General features: G+C 39.4%; 1 protein-coding gene across 3 annotated transcripts in view; it reads left to right on the plus strand.

Moving 5' to 3' along the window:
- Positions 1–319: 319 nt before the first annotated feature.
- Positions 320–16436, plus strand: part of RICTOR (RPTOR independent companion of MTOR complex 2) — a 97355-nt gene continuing 81238 nt past the window's right edge. For 2 of the 3 annotated variants that reach the window (XM_028506251.2, XM_036020192.1), the window contains exons 1-2: positions 320–425; positions 596–643. In XM_028506251.2, the coding sequence (XP_028362052.1) occupies positions 377–425; positions 596–643 (97 nt within the window). In that variant the 5' untranslated portion in view covers positions 320–376. Of the gene's footprint in view, positions 426–595; positions 644–6748; positions 9889–16436 lie in introns of those variants that run through there. The other variant, XM_036020194.1, reaches the window with a different exon arrangement.

A 16436-nucleotide genomic window follows, 5' to 3' on the forward strand; every position in this document is an offset into this window, starting at 1 on the left:
GTCCCATCCCGGCCTCCTCCCAGGCTGCCTGGGCTTGTGACCACGGTTTCCGCGGCGGCGAAGGGGGAGCATCTCCCACGCCGTAAACTCGCATCAATGGGATTCCCTTAGCGGGAGATGCCCCCTCCCGACAGGCGTGCTCCCGGAGGGCCGGGCGCGTCGCCGCAACCTCCGACAGACAAAGCACAGGACGCAGGAGCTGCAAGTTGCACCCCAACCCGGGATCGGGTCGGAGAAGGCAGGGCGCCCGCGGCGGAACCGCCGCCGCGGAGGGGCGGGGAAGATGCCGCGGGGGGCGGGCGCGGCGCGCGGGGAGGGGAAGGGGTTCTCGCGCGATTGGGCGAGGTTTCCGGTGTTGTGACTGAAACCCGTCAATATGGCGGCGATCGGCCGCGGTCGCTCGCTGAAGACCCTCCGAATACGAGGTAAGCCCGCTGTAGCGCTCGCCCTGGCCGCGCGGCGCCTGCCATCCCTGGCCCCTGCCGCCCCTCGGCTCGGGGCCGCGGGAGCGAGCCGGGGCGCCGGCCGAAGCCGGGGCTGGCGCCGCCGGCCTGCCAGCGATTGCTAATCGGGGCTGTGTGTCTGTTTCGCGCAGGGCGGAATGACAGCGGCGAGGAGAACGTCCCGTTGGATCTGACCCGAGGTAACGCGGGGCGGCGCGGGCCCGCGCGAGGGTGCGGTGCCGGGGTGGAGCCGAGGCCGGGGGCCGGCGGCAGGGGCGGACCGCGCACGGGACCGGCGGGCGGGGGTGCGGGAACCCCAGCCCGGGGCCGCCTCCCCGGACCCATCCCCCTTCCCGGGGGCGCCCGCTCCCCTCGCCCCGGGAGCTTCTCCGGGCCTGGGGTGCCGCGGGACCCGGGGAGCCCCGCCGGCCATCCTCCGGCTTCCGTGGGTCCCCGGGGAAGCGTCTCACTCCCGTCCCGGAGTTGGTGCAGCCGAATCCCGGGGCGGCCGGAGGGAGGTGGAAGCCTGGAGGTTGTTATTTAGGTTGCGGGAGGATGTCTGTGGGAAGAGCGACCACATCCTGCCTGCCCCGGCCGTCCCCCCTGCAGAAGCGGGAGCCGCGCGGTCCTCGCCGCCCGCCTGTGTGCTCCCGGCCCCCCGCCCCGGGGACCCGGGGCTCCGGTGACTCGCTGCTGAGCGCGAGAGCGGCGATCGCCGCTCGGTGTCTGATGCCCGCTGTAGCTCCCTGCCTGCCGCCTGCCTTTCCCCGGCTGGCCGGCCGGCCGCGGGGCCGGAGTCGGCGGGGACCGCCCGTCGCCCCGCCGCAGGTTCATTGTTTACCTTCTGCAGCGGCCGTGGGTTTGTTTACACCTTCGGAACTGCGTCAAGCCCCGGGGTATTTTTAAAGACCTGATCCGGCCGCCGGCCGGCCGGAGTTTCTGCTGTTAGGCTCAGCACTGGCCTTGATTGGGCAAAGTCTGGCTGGAGGTTCAGTGGTTGTGTGTACTAGGTTTTTCTTCTCTTCCCCCACCGTAGACCGGATTTGGTCTACTCAAAACGGAGAAGTCTTCTTTCACACTGGCCGCAGCTTGCTTCGAGTGTAACCTGGGCGAGCTGTGCAGAATCAGTTTCCTTTTTGAGATCTGAGAAACACTTTGGGAAGTTAAACAAGTCACTGTAAACACTCTATATAAAAATACATTTTTAGACCTGTGTTATGCTTGGAAGACTGTTATCTACTAGTATTAGACGCGAGCTCATCTCTGTATTTAAAGCATAGTGCGATCTCTAATTTATTTTATGCATCAAAAGGTAAGATTACCGTTTTACAGACTAAGGTTAATTTCAGTGTAGCTACCAGAGTACATTTTTTTAAAGAATATTTTATTTTGAAAGTTCCAGGACTTTGTTTTTGGTGAACCAGATCCTTTTACAGGAAGAAGAGGATAAAATACAGGGTCTGGCGCAAATAACGCCCCTTTTTTATTACAGAGTCTCTTATTACAAAATCATAAGCATGTAGTTCTGTAATATAACAATATCACACTCAGGCACACCATATGACATTTTAGGTGAAATGTTCAAATTAAAACTAAATTAGTACACCCATATTATTACCATACCAACCACACTTAAGCAGTTCTTACTTCTGCTTGACCCTGTATAATACAAAAGGGCTTAGTAATAGAAATAGCAACTAATTAGATCACTAAATTGGAACTTTTTTTTTTAGCAGATGGGGTTTGAATATTACTAAAGATGGAAAGCTTTTGACTTCTGTGTCACTGTGGAAACTTTATTATATAAAATACACATATAAGACACACATGAAAACTGTATATAAAATATATGTGGGAAAAAGTTTTCTAGTAAATTTCCTAACAAAATAAGCAAAATTTCCACAGGGCTGAAAATTAGCATTTGAGTTCTGTGACATACAGTTCATTAGTGATTTGGTTTATGTATGAGAATATATGCTTTAGATAGAGGTGGAAAGAGCATTCATTCGATTTTGAGTCTAGTTTGCACATTAAAAGCCTGCTTGGATGTGCTGCTAGAAATAATTTACAGTTGTGCTTTAGTTGTGTTTGCTGAGTTCCTATATAAAGTGGTTTCTCTGGTTGGTGTCCAAGTTTTGGGTTGTAGAAGCTTCGTACAATACAGATGGTTTGATGCCTTTGGTTCACTCCAGTTTTACTCAGATACACCGATAACTGCGTATGTTCACTATTTAAAATACTGCATTCCCTGAATATTTACTGAACCCATATACCCATAGGGGGTTCTAGCTTATTCAAAAAGTTCTGCTTGCCTTGACAAAATGTATTTCAGTTTGTAATGAAATATACACAGCCCATTGAAACAGATGGCAAAAGCAATATGCAACTAAGAGTGAGAAGTTATACAAGAACTGTATTCCTGAATCCCAAGGAAGTTTAGAATAAAAAAAGTAATCTGAATTAGATTCATTATTTAGTGACACTGTTGTTTAAGAAATTGTTATTCCGACAAACATTTCATTGTTAAAAGAAGACTTGTGGATGTAATGTGAAGAAATTTCACGAGGAATAAACTTGAGTAATATTTTGAGAACTGTGGGACACTCCGGACTGCAGCTGAAGGGCAGCTGTTTGTGGATTGGATTACAGTGTGTTTTAGATCAAGTTTAGGCAGTCAACTGTGTGTATATGTGTATTGATGGTGAGGCAGTGTTTGCTCCCGTTCCGATTTTTTATGTAATTTCTGAGAAACCCATTGTGTAGCTATCTAACAAAATTCATTATAAAATAAAGGTCATGGTCATGGGCTTTATTTTAAAAAAATAGAGCAGACTGTAAAATCAAGTGGTTCTGGGTTGTAATCTCAGCTGTCAGGGTTAGGAAGAAAAGAATGACTAGCACGTAAAGTCTCAGCACAAGACCTGATACTCTGTGAGTGAAGTTAACTAAATGCTAGTTGCTTTCCTACACTATGAAATCAAAATTACTTATATCATTCAAGATATTTCAAATAATTGTTTTGAATATTATAAATTTGCTAATAAGGCATTATGTGTTTGAAGGGTTTTTTTGATAACATATTAAAATGGATATAATCTGTCTGAAGTAGATTTCTTGAAAATAACAACCATAAAAAGGTAATGTGAGATTCCAGTAAATAAGATCTAAGCAAAGAGCAACCTATTAATGAACATAAGACAAAATGTGATATTTTATTTTACAGAACCTTAGAATTTTTTCTCTGACTCTAGAAAATTTCCTAGTAATAATAACTTGGCTAGCCTTGCAATCTTCTTGAGGCCTAGGAGAATACTAAAATGTTAAAAATTGTTGATGGACTAATTTTGATCTAGTTTAGGAACTTCATGTACCAGGTCTTCCAGGCAGCTTATTGGTAACTGTTGCTTTCAGTTTTATCCGGACAACTACTTAATTTGTGAAAGTCCCTGATATTTGCTATTGATACCATTAAATAATCTCAGTTTTGAATTCAGAATCTCTTTTGAAACCCAGATGCTTCCATTAGCTACCTCTGCTGCAAGGATAATCTGTTTTTTATTGGTCCAGTTGTGTATGTCTTCCTGCTATTGAATGGCTTGAAAAGACAAAGTGTTTTTCCTGTGAAAGCCCTTCCTAGTATAATTTAATCATTGTGTTCACAGTGAATTTTGAGGACATGGACACACTTATATTCAAATACAATTATTAGAATACTATTTATTTAAAAGCATTGAGGGGTTTTTTTAATTATCCAACCCTTTTACATTAGTAAGAATAGAAAAATTGTCTTAGTTGATGTTTAATACTTAGAAAAGTAGAAAGGTTTTTTGAATAATGATTTGAACAGTAATTTCTTGTTTTCTCATTTCTTTTAGTTAGGACATTACTCATGTTATTTAATTACTCACTGCAGTTAGACAAAACAAACATTGACTGAATGCCTATTGTATACTAAATGCTGAGTTAAGTGCCAGAGGAATAAAGATGAGGAAGATGTTACTCTCTTTAGGAGTTTACTGGAACGGACAAAAAGAAGTGTTTACAATGTGAAACAATAAATTAAGTAATCAGACTGTTTCGGGAACAGAAGTAGCCCTAAGGAGAGAATGATTGTCATCTGGTGGGTGGAGGATCCCCCACGGCTTCAGCGAGGGCTTGGCTTCTCCTGAGGACAGTCCTGGACACAGCGGAAGGAGGTGCGGGCTCTCCGGAGACCGCTCCACACCTCAGGAATGGTGAAGTCCAAAGTCGGGAAGAGGAGCCATGTAGGAGGCCACTGGTAGAATCTGAGAGGTGATGGGGGACTAGGCCAAGGTGCTGAAGACATAAATGAAGTTGAATAAATGTAGGCCTGGAGGGATCACCTCATTTGTTGTTCAAATTCCAGACGGAGTTTGGAATCCTCCTACTCTGTGCAGAGAACTCTTATTTCTTTATTAAGATTACGGGAGCTGTCTAGTACGCGTTTCCTTGTATCCCCTTTATGTTTTACCCCACTTACCTTCTGTTTCTCGGTCGGAGAATAAAGCATCTCTGCTCCTTTCCAAGGCTAACCTGGAACGGAATTTTATGCTTCTGATGCTGGTTAATATTCTCTGTAGAACTACGATTTCTTGCTTCTTTATTCCTTCCTTTCAGCTCAGTTTTCTCATGTTCAGCAATGTGTGTTGTTGTGTCCTTCGTATGGATCAGGTGCTAACTAGACTGGGCAGAAGATGATGATGAGAGATGTGGAAAGATAAAGACAAAGGTTACAAAACTGTTGTTTTTCTGTTAGGCTCTACAGGCAGAATAGTTTATCCGCGCTTCCCAGCTTTCTTCCTTAGCCACTGTAGTCTTACAAGCACAGAGCTCCCCCTGTTCTGAAAGTAGTGTCTTACAGGATGCTAGTAACCTCATGCAGAATTCATTGGCATTTTTAAGTTCCCCATTCTATTAGTAGTAGTACTGTATTAAAATGTATTATCTCACTTAATCTTCAACAGCTTTTTGAGGTTCTCTTATCCCTGTTTTACAGTTGAAGATAAAGGTTTTGAAATTCTAAAGGACTAAACTTAGGTAATTCAGCCAAGGCCACAGGGTTAGTGAGTGACTAACTTATCATGTACTGTACCACTATATTATTGCTATTCTTGCAACTCTTTCCTCACTTGACTTTGGTGAAATATTCTGCTGGTTCTTCTCCTGCTTCTTATGTTGCTGCTTCTCTTTGCTGGCTGGTCTTGGAGCTCTTGAAGCAAGCAAGCCGTAGGGTTCGGTCTTGTTCTGTTCTCTGCTACTGGTGTTACTTCCCTAAGCAGCCTTTTCACTCGTGACTTCCAAACTCCATACATTGAGATTGTTAGAATAATTACATTTTTATTCAGACTTTTTCTTCTAAGCTTGCAAAACACACCAATATCTGCGTCTGGTATTCATAGTCGTGATGTGTGACATGTTACACCCCATAGCATACCTGCTTTTTTCTTTTTAGGAACCGCCACCATCTTCTGTTGTTCAAGCGAGAGATACACAGCTCATCGTCTTTGTTCAGTTGCCAAGTTCTTCCAGTTTGCTTCAGAGCTGTCTACTGAATCCAGTCTCCGCTTTTTTCCCATTGTCATTGGTCTAGTTCACATCTTCGTTATCTCATTTGGATGATAGTTCAGTCTTCTTTTCTCTCACCTGTTTTTAATCCCTCTGCTGTATGATTGCCAGGGTTATTTCCCTGAAATCTAGATCTGATTCTCTTAAGTAACAAAAACAAAAAAACCACACACACAAACTCACACTTTACAGGCCCATTTTTACTCACTGAATAGAGTCCAGATGTCTTTGTTTAGCATTGAAGCCCTTTTATGATTTATTTCAAAATGTTTTCCTGTACTATCTTAACCATACTATTCTCAGTCTGTCTGTCTCTCTGCACAGTTCACGTATATATCACCCTCCCTCCCTTTACACACAGTGCTTCTCAGAGGGATTGGCAGAGTGTGCTAGTCAAGTGCCAGCCTCCCCTTCTCTCGTTTTTTCCCTTGAAGATCATGCTGTGCCCCTGGTTGAGGATTACTGCTTCACTCAAAGATGACTGTTTGTTATCCCTTGCCTGTGGCATGCACTTCCTGTTGATTTGACCTTGCATAGGTTGTTTCCTTTGCCTAGAATTCCATCTGCAGCACTGTGTGTCAAACTCCTAGTTTAGGGTCTAGGTCGCACACCACTCCTGGAAGTCCCTCCTAGTCATTCCAGTGAGAATCATTCCAGGAGAGTTCATGGCTTTCTCCTTTCCTCTTCCACATCTCTGTTTGTTACTTTCTCAGTATCATTTACCGTTGCCTTGTTTAAGGTCTTTGTCCAGTTCTTTTTCCTTCACTGGATCTCAGACATCTTTTCCACCATCTATTACACAGTAATAACTAAAGGATTTATTAAATAGAAGAATGAAGAGACGGGAAAAGGGTAGTACAGTACTGTATTAAGGAGATCAGATGTAAAAGCATTTTAAGTTTGCAGTCCTGAAGAACAATGAATTTGGTGGTACCATGAAATGAAGAAATCATTTTGAGAGAGATGGTATTGAGTTGCCATCTTTGAGTTTCTTTGAGTTTAAGGCGATTGACTGTCAGAAATGTGTAAGAGATAGCAGCAAATACTGAAATGGAAGTTTTAGTTGTGCTGAACTTGGGATCCAATTGTGCCCTGCATAGGCTTAGAGAGAGGGGAGAAAGTAAGTGGAGAAGGAGCTGAAGATTTGAGCGTTAGGTGAAAGTATGGCATAGTGGAGAAGTGAGTACAGAAAAGGGGTCAACAGAAGAGAAGAAAGTCAGCAAGATATGATCTCTGAAGCCAAGAAGGAAGTTTTGGGTTGAAGGATCAATGAGAGTATAGCATTGCAGTTGGGGTTGGAAGAACTGAGTTATGCTCTTCCCTTAATCTGAGGATGATTTTGGGTTGCTTATTTAACCTCTCTGGGTATCAATTTCCTAATCTCTAAAGTACATACTACTTTCCATTTGTAGCACTTTCACTTTCTGTCTTTGTGATTCTCAGATATCACTGTGTTTCTGGGATATTGAAAGGTTAAAGAGAAAGCATTTATAGTCCTGTTAAGTCACTGTGAGAGGTATTCCCATAAACAGCAATGAATACACGTAGGAGGGATGCTATTTCATAGCACTTTAAATGTAAATTATAGTCAACTCTCAATTTCCTTTTAAGTGATCATCTGCAGTGACTTGCTGCCTCCTCCCCCTCCCAGGTCTCAGGCTACTGAAAATAGGGCTGTGAAAAGCACAGTGGGGTGAGTGAATGGTTTGCATGCCTGTGTATCTGTACCTCTGACTATCACCAAGCTACATACAGTCCACTCTCAGTTACCTGCACTTGGTATAAGGTGAATAGTGGTGGAAGAGTGCTAAATGTATAATCTAAGTAAATAGCATTACTTATGTGTGCCTTGGGAAGATTTTATATTCTTTCCTCCCCTACAATAAATTGAAGTATCTAGTATATGAATTATTAGCATCAATTTTTATTTCCCAAGCAAGTACTGTTAAACAGTGGAAGTAAACAGGCTAAAGTCCTTATTAGGTGATCTATATGTGAATAATTGAGAGTTGGCTGTGCTTTTCTTGGATCATCCATTGTTTTGTATTTGTGCTTTTGTTACTGTGGCCAGGTTAAAGTGATTAGCTACTCTAAAATTATATCTCTATGATGAATTATACAGATGTTAAAATAAATGGAAAATAGTTATGTCAAACTAGGTAAATATAACATTCATATGTCCAAAGTTATAGAGTTGTAAGAAAACCTAGACTTAAGTACATTCTTAAGATTCTTTCTACAGAGTTATATAGCCAGACAGATTGCATAAACAGTGTACCTGGCAATGAAGAATTTTATATAAAATATAATAAAATTGCGGATATGCTGAAGATTCAAACATACACTGTTTAAGGAGTCAATTGATTGGTAAGAAACACAGAAAGGAGTTTTAACCTTAATTACTTGAATTTTAAAGAACCTGGCTTCTTCAATGACTTTACCATTTTTTACCCCTGTATGTTGAAGAAATTCGAATTTGTGGTGGCTTGTTAATGTCACTCAGCATATTTTAGATGAATATAGTCTATAATTAGGTTAGTAAGTATTACTGTAACTCAGGAAGGCATAATTTTTGGCTTTATGGATTTGTATTATAGCTGGGGTATACTGGTATCAGAGCATAGTTTAAGACTGTAGTATCTGAAGCACCTGCTGATTATCCTTATAAAGGAATCAAAAGCTGGGGGAATTTCGACAAGAATGGGATAGGTAAGGAATGACCGAGGGGAAAGAAGACCTCCTAGAGAGTTGACACCTGTAAGACCCTTCCATAAAAGAGGAGCGTTTGAATAGTTAGAGCTCCAGTTCAGTGCTGGAAAAATCATAGCTTAATTTTCTGAACTAACGTATTTCTGGCATATTATTCAGTATTTGAAGAAAAAACCTCGAGAAAAAGTTGGTGATTTCTGCATGTAAATCTCTACTTCTGAAGACTGATTGTATTTTAAAATAGGGTTCTTCTAACCTTTGAAGGCGGTCCTGGACTGAGAGATGTAGGCATATTGTGAAGTAATTGTGTGCTTTTGATTATGAGTATATAAATGCTTGGCTGCATTCCAAACCCAAGCATAAGTGATTTTTTTTTCTTGCATTGTTTTGTAGTATACGTGTCTTCTCTCCCCTTCATTAGTACTGCATGTTCAAAGGGCTCTGTAAACGTGTTATCAAACTTACTTCTTGATATATGCCATTTAAAAATAGAGACTATAAATGGGATGGGGAGTGTTTTCGTTATTTTTACACTAAAATGATCATATTTCCTGAACTAAAAATTCAAACATGTGACCTGACAGTGATATGGAATATTTGAATTTAAGATTATCCTGAAAAAACATGGAATGTTTCATTGCCAAATCTAGATACCCTACCCCACTAGTTATTTCGGTAAATACTGCTCTATTAAAGTAGCAGAATGAGAGTTGAATTGCCACTTGCAGGGATTTTAGAATCTGTTCACAATCCCGTGTAATTTTATGTATTTCTTATAATGGGTAGAGTGAAAAGACACAGAAACTATAAACAAAGATGGTGACCAAGGAGGAGCAGCTTTCCAGATAAAAGTACATTGAACTGTTTTTAGATGTGTGCACATACATATTTTTACCAGTAGTTTCATACTTTAAGAAATCACATCTTAAAGAATAATGCTAATTATTTCCATGCTTGATGTTCATCCCTCAGATACTAAAAGTTTTAATTGCCCTGTTTTCTTTTCTACTCATAATTCCGTATAATACACTCCCTAACCTTCACCACACCACCACCACCACCAGTCCTCTCCCCCAAGAAAAAAAAAAGAAAAAGAAAAACTGAGGAGAGTAGAGTTGCAGAGAGAGTGAGAAGACTCCAGTGGTCGGAGGTAGGTGAGCTGTGAACTGTGACGTTCAGCTGTGTGGCAGTTTCTGTGTGTGACCGGGTGGCAAGTGGAACATTGTGGACGTGTTATTTATCACGTGTTGTAGATAAGTTCTTAATCATATCTGTCACAGGTGATACTAGTATACAGTCGTGACAATGGGGTACCTTGTTTATTTAAAATAACTTGATGTTTTATTTTTAAACTTAGGTTGTAACTTCTGGTGTTATTTTTGAATTGCATACTTAATTTGGTATAAAGCAGGTCAGATTTGGTATAAAGCAGATTAAATGCTTAATCTTACGTGATAAGATTTCAAGGGTCACATAAGTTTTTAACATAAGATTTTGTAACTTTCTAATGAGTTGAATTTTAGATTAGCATAGTCTTAAAAATGTATAAATCATTTTATATATTTTAATAAGAACCTTAAAAATGCCATTTTCTCTTTCCTTGGGGAGAATTTAGTGTTGTATTCCTGTTTCAGCATTGTTTTGAATACATGAATATATTGTTTACCTAGAAAAATGGAAGCCATACTAAAAGATGCTGGCCATTTTTCAAAAGGAAATGAAAAGAAGATTAAGACATTTGGATAAATTGTTACAGTTGCCTTTTGCTATGTTACTGCTTTTTCTAATAGTTATCTGGCTTCTTTTAAAAGAGTCAACTTTATTTTTGAGTTCTAGGAAGTTTTTCACTTACATCAGTAATTGTTTCTATATTGTAAAAGTACCACAGAAAAAAGTGTAATTATTTTTAAAACAAGTAATTATATTGCCTGGGGTACATATTTACTACATATTCACCTGGGGTATTTGAATGTGAGTGTATTGGAAGAGGTATGTGTGCATATAAATATTATATGTATCTTTAAGCATATTTGGAAGCTACTTTAGAAATTATCTGACAGATACCATTCATTATCACTCAGACCTTTCACTGATGAGTAGCTTATTCAAAGAGGTTTGCTCTTTTGTTGAATAGCTATACTTGTTAATAAAATCCTCCTATCAGATTAAACAAAAACTTAATAAAAGAATAATTTTTCAGTAATTGGTTTTAGTTCTTGAAACAGTTCTTTTGTAAGTGTTTACAAATAAAAAGTAATAGACATGATCAGGTTGTGCACTGTCACATGCTATTAGAGAGACTTTTACCCTTTTCCTCTCATTTTACAGGCTGATCACCAAGTATTTATTGAACACCACTAGTGTGTCCAGTATTATTCTGGTTGCTAGGTGTTTAAGACATGATTTTTAAACATTTCAAAAAAATAGCAGCAGCAGCTACCATATTTTGAACCTTACTATAAAATGTTGGGAACTGTGTTGAAAACATCACTGAAATTACTCAATGTAATCTTCTGCATGTCTAGGGAATACATATTAATATTCCCGTGAAGGAAGGGGGGCCCAAGGGCTGCCTAAGTCGCCCCAGGTCACTTGGCAGTAGGAAAGAGAGGTAGGGTTCAGGTCATGTTCATCGTTTTTGATGCTAAAATTCATGTACTTAACCCTTCACAGTTGTTAATAAAAAGAAGGTAACCCAGATTGCTGGAATAATTAGTAACCAAATGAATATTCTGTATATAGTAGGACTGTTGATTTGCAACACTCAGGAAGCAAGTTGCTGCCCGAGCTCTGAAATAGACATTTTAACATTTTGGATAAAATTATTTCTAGAACTCTATTACATATGTCTCTCCTTTCTTAAGAAGACAAGATCAACTGTAGTTTGACTTTTTCTCTTTGGCTAGGGGCATCATTATGATACAATCACTGTGTTTATTACTACTCTGTGTAAGTAACATTGGACTGTTCTGTTCGATCTTGTGTGCTGTTTCATTGCTCTCAGCTCTCACTTTGCATTGCACTGTTATTTCTCTGTTTAGCAGTCTTTTAATTCTTCAGTTTTTACTTCCACTGTGTTATAAAATAACAGCTGTACCTAGACTGGTTAATCTGTATAGAAAATAAAGATAAATGGGTTGTCATTATAAGGAATTAAGGGGGGTCTACTGTCAATAATATATATGATTGTGGTGAGTAAAATTGATGATGACACATACTTTGAATTTTTATGGCCGTCTTTTGGAGTACTTGTTTTGCATCCTGGCTATTTTTCAGATAGGCAATTGTCTCGTAGCATAGTTCAAGGTAAGTGAAGTATGAGTTGATAAAGTTGGTATATCTGTGTACAATATGACCAGTAGGATTATATAAGCATAGATAACAAAGTACAACATATAACTAATATGGACAAAATAACATTTAATAACATATTAATTGCATGATACAAAGACAGCCCAGCCCTGGAGCTAAGACCATGATGGGCTTGGGAGCCAGACAGACGTGCCTCTGAATCTTGACCCTGCCTCTTTTCTCATCTCTGTTGGAGATAACACTTATTTGAGTAGTGAGTGAAAATGTTTATGAAGTATTTATTACAGTTTGGGCACATAGATAAAAGTAAATAGGTATCAGGGGTTCTTTATATTGTCAGTTAAAGCAGAGGGGATGAGAGAAGGGAGAGATAAGCCTGAGCTAGAAAAACTAAAAGTGGGGCGTTGTTTCAACGTTGAGTGATTAGGATGCGGTTAAATCCAGAAGAATAGGGCATGAGAAAGGCATGAAGTATGTTACTGGGACAGGAATAAAAGCACATAGAATTTTAGCATTTATATTGGGTTTGTAGGGAGGGGTCAGTTATTGAGGGCCTTGGAAACTGTGGAGATGTTAGACCCTTTTTTCTTTTTCATGTTAAAATACCTCATGTAGTGAGAGACAGTAAACATTATTTATAAATATTTTTAGCTGAATGAAAACATGAACCCCAAAATGGTTCTTGTAAATGTGGAGTTCTATGGATTTTGACAAATTGAAAACAGGGATGATCAGAATATGGCAATGCCCTAGAAACACCCATTTGGACTCCTTCCAGGCACTCCTTCCCCCACCGAGGGCACACCCCTATTCTGACTTCTAACGCTAGAGATTGGCTTTTCCTGGTTTTGAACTTTACATGATGTAGTCATAAGTCTGTACTCTTGTGTGTGACTTTATTTGCCAGTACTGTGTTGTTGCATCATTATGCATGTAGCACTGATGTTGTTTTAACCAAGTGTGTGTCGGGCACCGTGATGCGCATGGATTGTTTGGATGGGCAGGAGTGTGCGTGAGTGGGTAGAGTTCAGGCAAATCACACTAATTCCTGCTTTCTTTAAAAATGTTCAGTGGTTTTTTGAATATCTCTCTTTTGTATCTTTAGCCTGACCTTTTCATTTAATAGGCCTTAGCCAGTTAACACATCTACATAAGTGAATTTTTCCTTTAATTTTTTTTTTCACGACTAATGAAAAGGAAGCATAAATAATCAGATCATCATAAAGAGTTCAAAGCTACAGGTTAGAAAGCAAGTTGGAAAACAGAAGTTCGATCCAATAAAAGTTTTTGTTGACCTACTTTATTTGGTGGAATGGTTACCAAAATTGGTTTAGTATCTCTACAGAGAAAAATGGAGGGTGATGACCATTGCTTGGTCTTCACTTCAGTAATATGCTCATGCGGAAATATGTGTTAATGTGTTAGATTTACAATGTGTAGTTTTAAATATACATCAGAGTGGAGAAGTTGTTCAAGTACAAAAGAGAAATGCTTCTCCTTGAAAAAACATATGTATTTAAATGTCCACTGCTTTTTTCTTAAGAGCTCAATAATAGGACATGCTATGGAAATGTACTACATTTTTCTTTTGCTGTATGTGATAGTGTTTTATGTTCCTTGACTTGAAAGAAAATTAATTTTTAAGGTTTTTTTTAACTTAATTTTTTGTTGATTTTAGTTGATGATGATTTGGTAGAAAACTTACCCATGGACCATTTCTTTATGTTTATATCCAAGAAATTAGAACTGAGTATTCCATAGGAAATTGATTAACACTTGACAACAATTTGGCAACATGTGCTTGGCATAGATTAGTACAATAAAGCACATTATACTTATTTCTCAATGCAAAGACAAGTGTAAATGTGAAAGTGAAACAAAATATATAACTATACTGAAGGTGAAGAAATTTCTGATGAAATGTATTTTCTAAATGTTGATCATTTAAAAAATACTAGTATTCACTTCATTTTAAATTCAGGGTGGGGTGAAAGTAGGTTTATAGTTGTGAGAATGCAAAAGAGTTTATTTTTGTATTGTATTATAATTATTATTATATTATTATTATATTATTTTTCATATGAACAGCTGTAAACCTACATTTGCCCCACCGTGCATTTATTCTCTGGAAGTATGGAAAACAGTGAATTCAGAATTCTCTTAAGGTGAGAACATTTAATAATCTTGAAGATCCTTGCTGATTCTGAGTCTAGACTATTTAATTCACTGAGAAATTTTAAAATGAGTATGGATTATTAGCTACCAAAGGAATACTTGTTTTTCCTTGGTAAGTTTTGAGTGATTGCTTGTTTGTTTCTATTAATTAGGAATGGCAGAATGCAGTAAATCTCTATTTTTTAACCATGTTTTTAAGGATATTACTATTGCTCTTAAACATACTGGCACGGCTTATTTTTTTTTTCCAACTCTTTTAAATGATTTTTCCTAGAATAGAACTGAGGTAGTATGGTAAACTCTTGGCTGTCCAACATGATTGGAATTTGGTCTGAAATTATATTTTGGTTATTAAAACATTACCAAACGTGAAGGGTTTATCAAATGAACTGTTGTTTTAGCAGGCAGTCTCACAGTTGTACAGTATACTTTGAAGTAGATGTTTCCTTCCATGCAGTCCCCTTAGAAGGGCGTGCACTTGTTCCAGGGGTGATGTCACTGCTCAAGACATTTAAAAAATTCTGCTTCTGACGATTTCTAAAGCCTATAATATAGTCCTTTAAACTGCTGCTTGGTTGATCCTTCGCAGCTGAACTGGAGTTTGGGAAATGGTCAAATACAAAATGAGCTCATATAATGGGCATCTGTTAATCTGTTCACTCATTACTTTGAAAAAAATTAGTTGAGCACCTGTTATATTCTTAGCACTGCATTACATACTAGAATGTGTGACAAGATAAGTTTTCTAACATACCTCTGCTGTTTGGGATGAGTCATTATAATCTAGTTCCTGGCTCCCTCTACAATGATTCTCATTGCCTAACTCTTCCTCCTGTTCAAAACAGCCTTCTTGACAGCCTTGTCTACTCGTACTCTGTTTGCAGGGCCTTTGTGTGTCTTGCATTCTGTCTGGATTGTTCTCCCCCAGTATACGTAGGCTTACTTTCCTACTTCATGTAACCCTCTGTTCAAATATCACTTTATCAATGAGGCCTTCTCTGATCATTTTATCAAAAGTAGCCCCTCTCCATCACTTTCCATTCTTTTATATTTTTTTTCCCATAGCCCTTGTCAGTACTGCCATTACAGTATTATTTATTATTTGTCTCCCTAGAATGTAAGCTTTGTGAGGACAGGAGCTACTTTGTTTTTTACCATTGTATCCTCAGTGTCTAGAACAGCCCCAACACATTGTGTTGTGCTTGATAAATATTTATTGGTTGAATAAATGACTATCAAATTTGTATTTTAGCTTGAGGGTTCCAGACCAATTTTTTTTCTGTTGTTGTTCAAGTACAGCTTTTTGCCTTCCCCCCACCACAGCCCAACAGCCCTTCCCACCTCCCTCCCTGTTTCCACTCCCCTCCCCCCATTATTGTCTATGTGTCCTTTATAATGTTCTTGCAAACCCTTCACCCCTTTCCCATGAAACTCCCTCCTCTCCCCCCTCCGGTCACTGTCAGCCTGTTCTCAGTTTCAGTGTCTTTGATTACATTTTGCTTGTTTGTTTGTTTTGTTGACTAGGTTCCTGTTAAAGTTGAGATCTTATGGTATTTGAGAGACCAATTTTTTCATTGCTTAATCAACATCTTAACCATGTAGTCACATATATCAAATTTTTCTGTTTCAAACTTACTAATTATCTTACTATGCTAAAAGTCTTTCCATATTTCCCATCTGGGTTAAGAGCAGTACTTTAATGGGGCCAGATCAGACACCCTGGAGATATCCTAGCCTCATTCCTTGCCCTTATTCTACACATCAGATCTCCACTGCTAATAATGATGATGATAATGATTTTATCTTCGAGGTACCTACACAATCTGTTTTTTCCATTCTGTTGTCATGCCTTCATTAAGGCTCTCATTTCCTTTCCTGTATGGGTGTGCAGACTTCCTGTCTACTCTCTCTATTTTAGTTCTGGCCTTTCCCAGTCTGCTGTCTTTATCGAAGCCAGCAACAAGTTTTCCACAAAGTCAGTCTTAGTTTCCCAGCAGCATTGAGCGTCTTTCTTCTTTGTAGTATGCTATGTTACCTTTCTTATACTATTACTATAATTGGTTCACAGTTGATGCGTATTTATTAACCTTTACTAGGTGCCTGTGTGTTGTTGTTCTGTTGGTGATTGAATCGTGGGAGAAATTGAGTCTGCCCTTGAGGAGTTTATGTTCTAGTGGGGAGAATACGGACAGTAAAAATATGAATCCAAAA

The sequence above is a fragment of the Phyllostomus discolor genome, chromosome 3 (genome assembly GCF_004126475.2).
Source record: "Phyllostomus discolor isolate MPI-MPIP mPhyDis1 chromosome 3, mPhyDis1.pri.v3, whole genome shotgun sequence".
Classification (NCBI taxonomy): Eukaryota; Metazoa; Chordata; class Mammalia; order Chiroptera; family Phyllostomidae; genus Phyllostomus; species Phyllostomus discolor.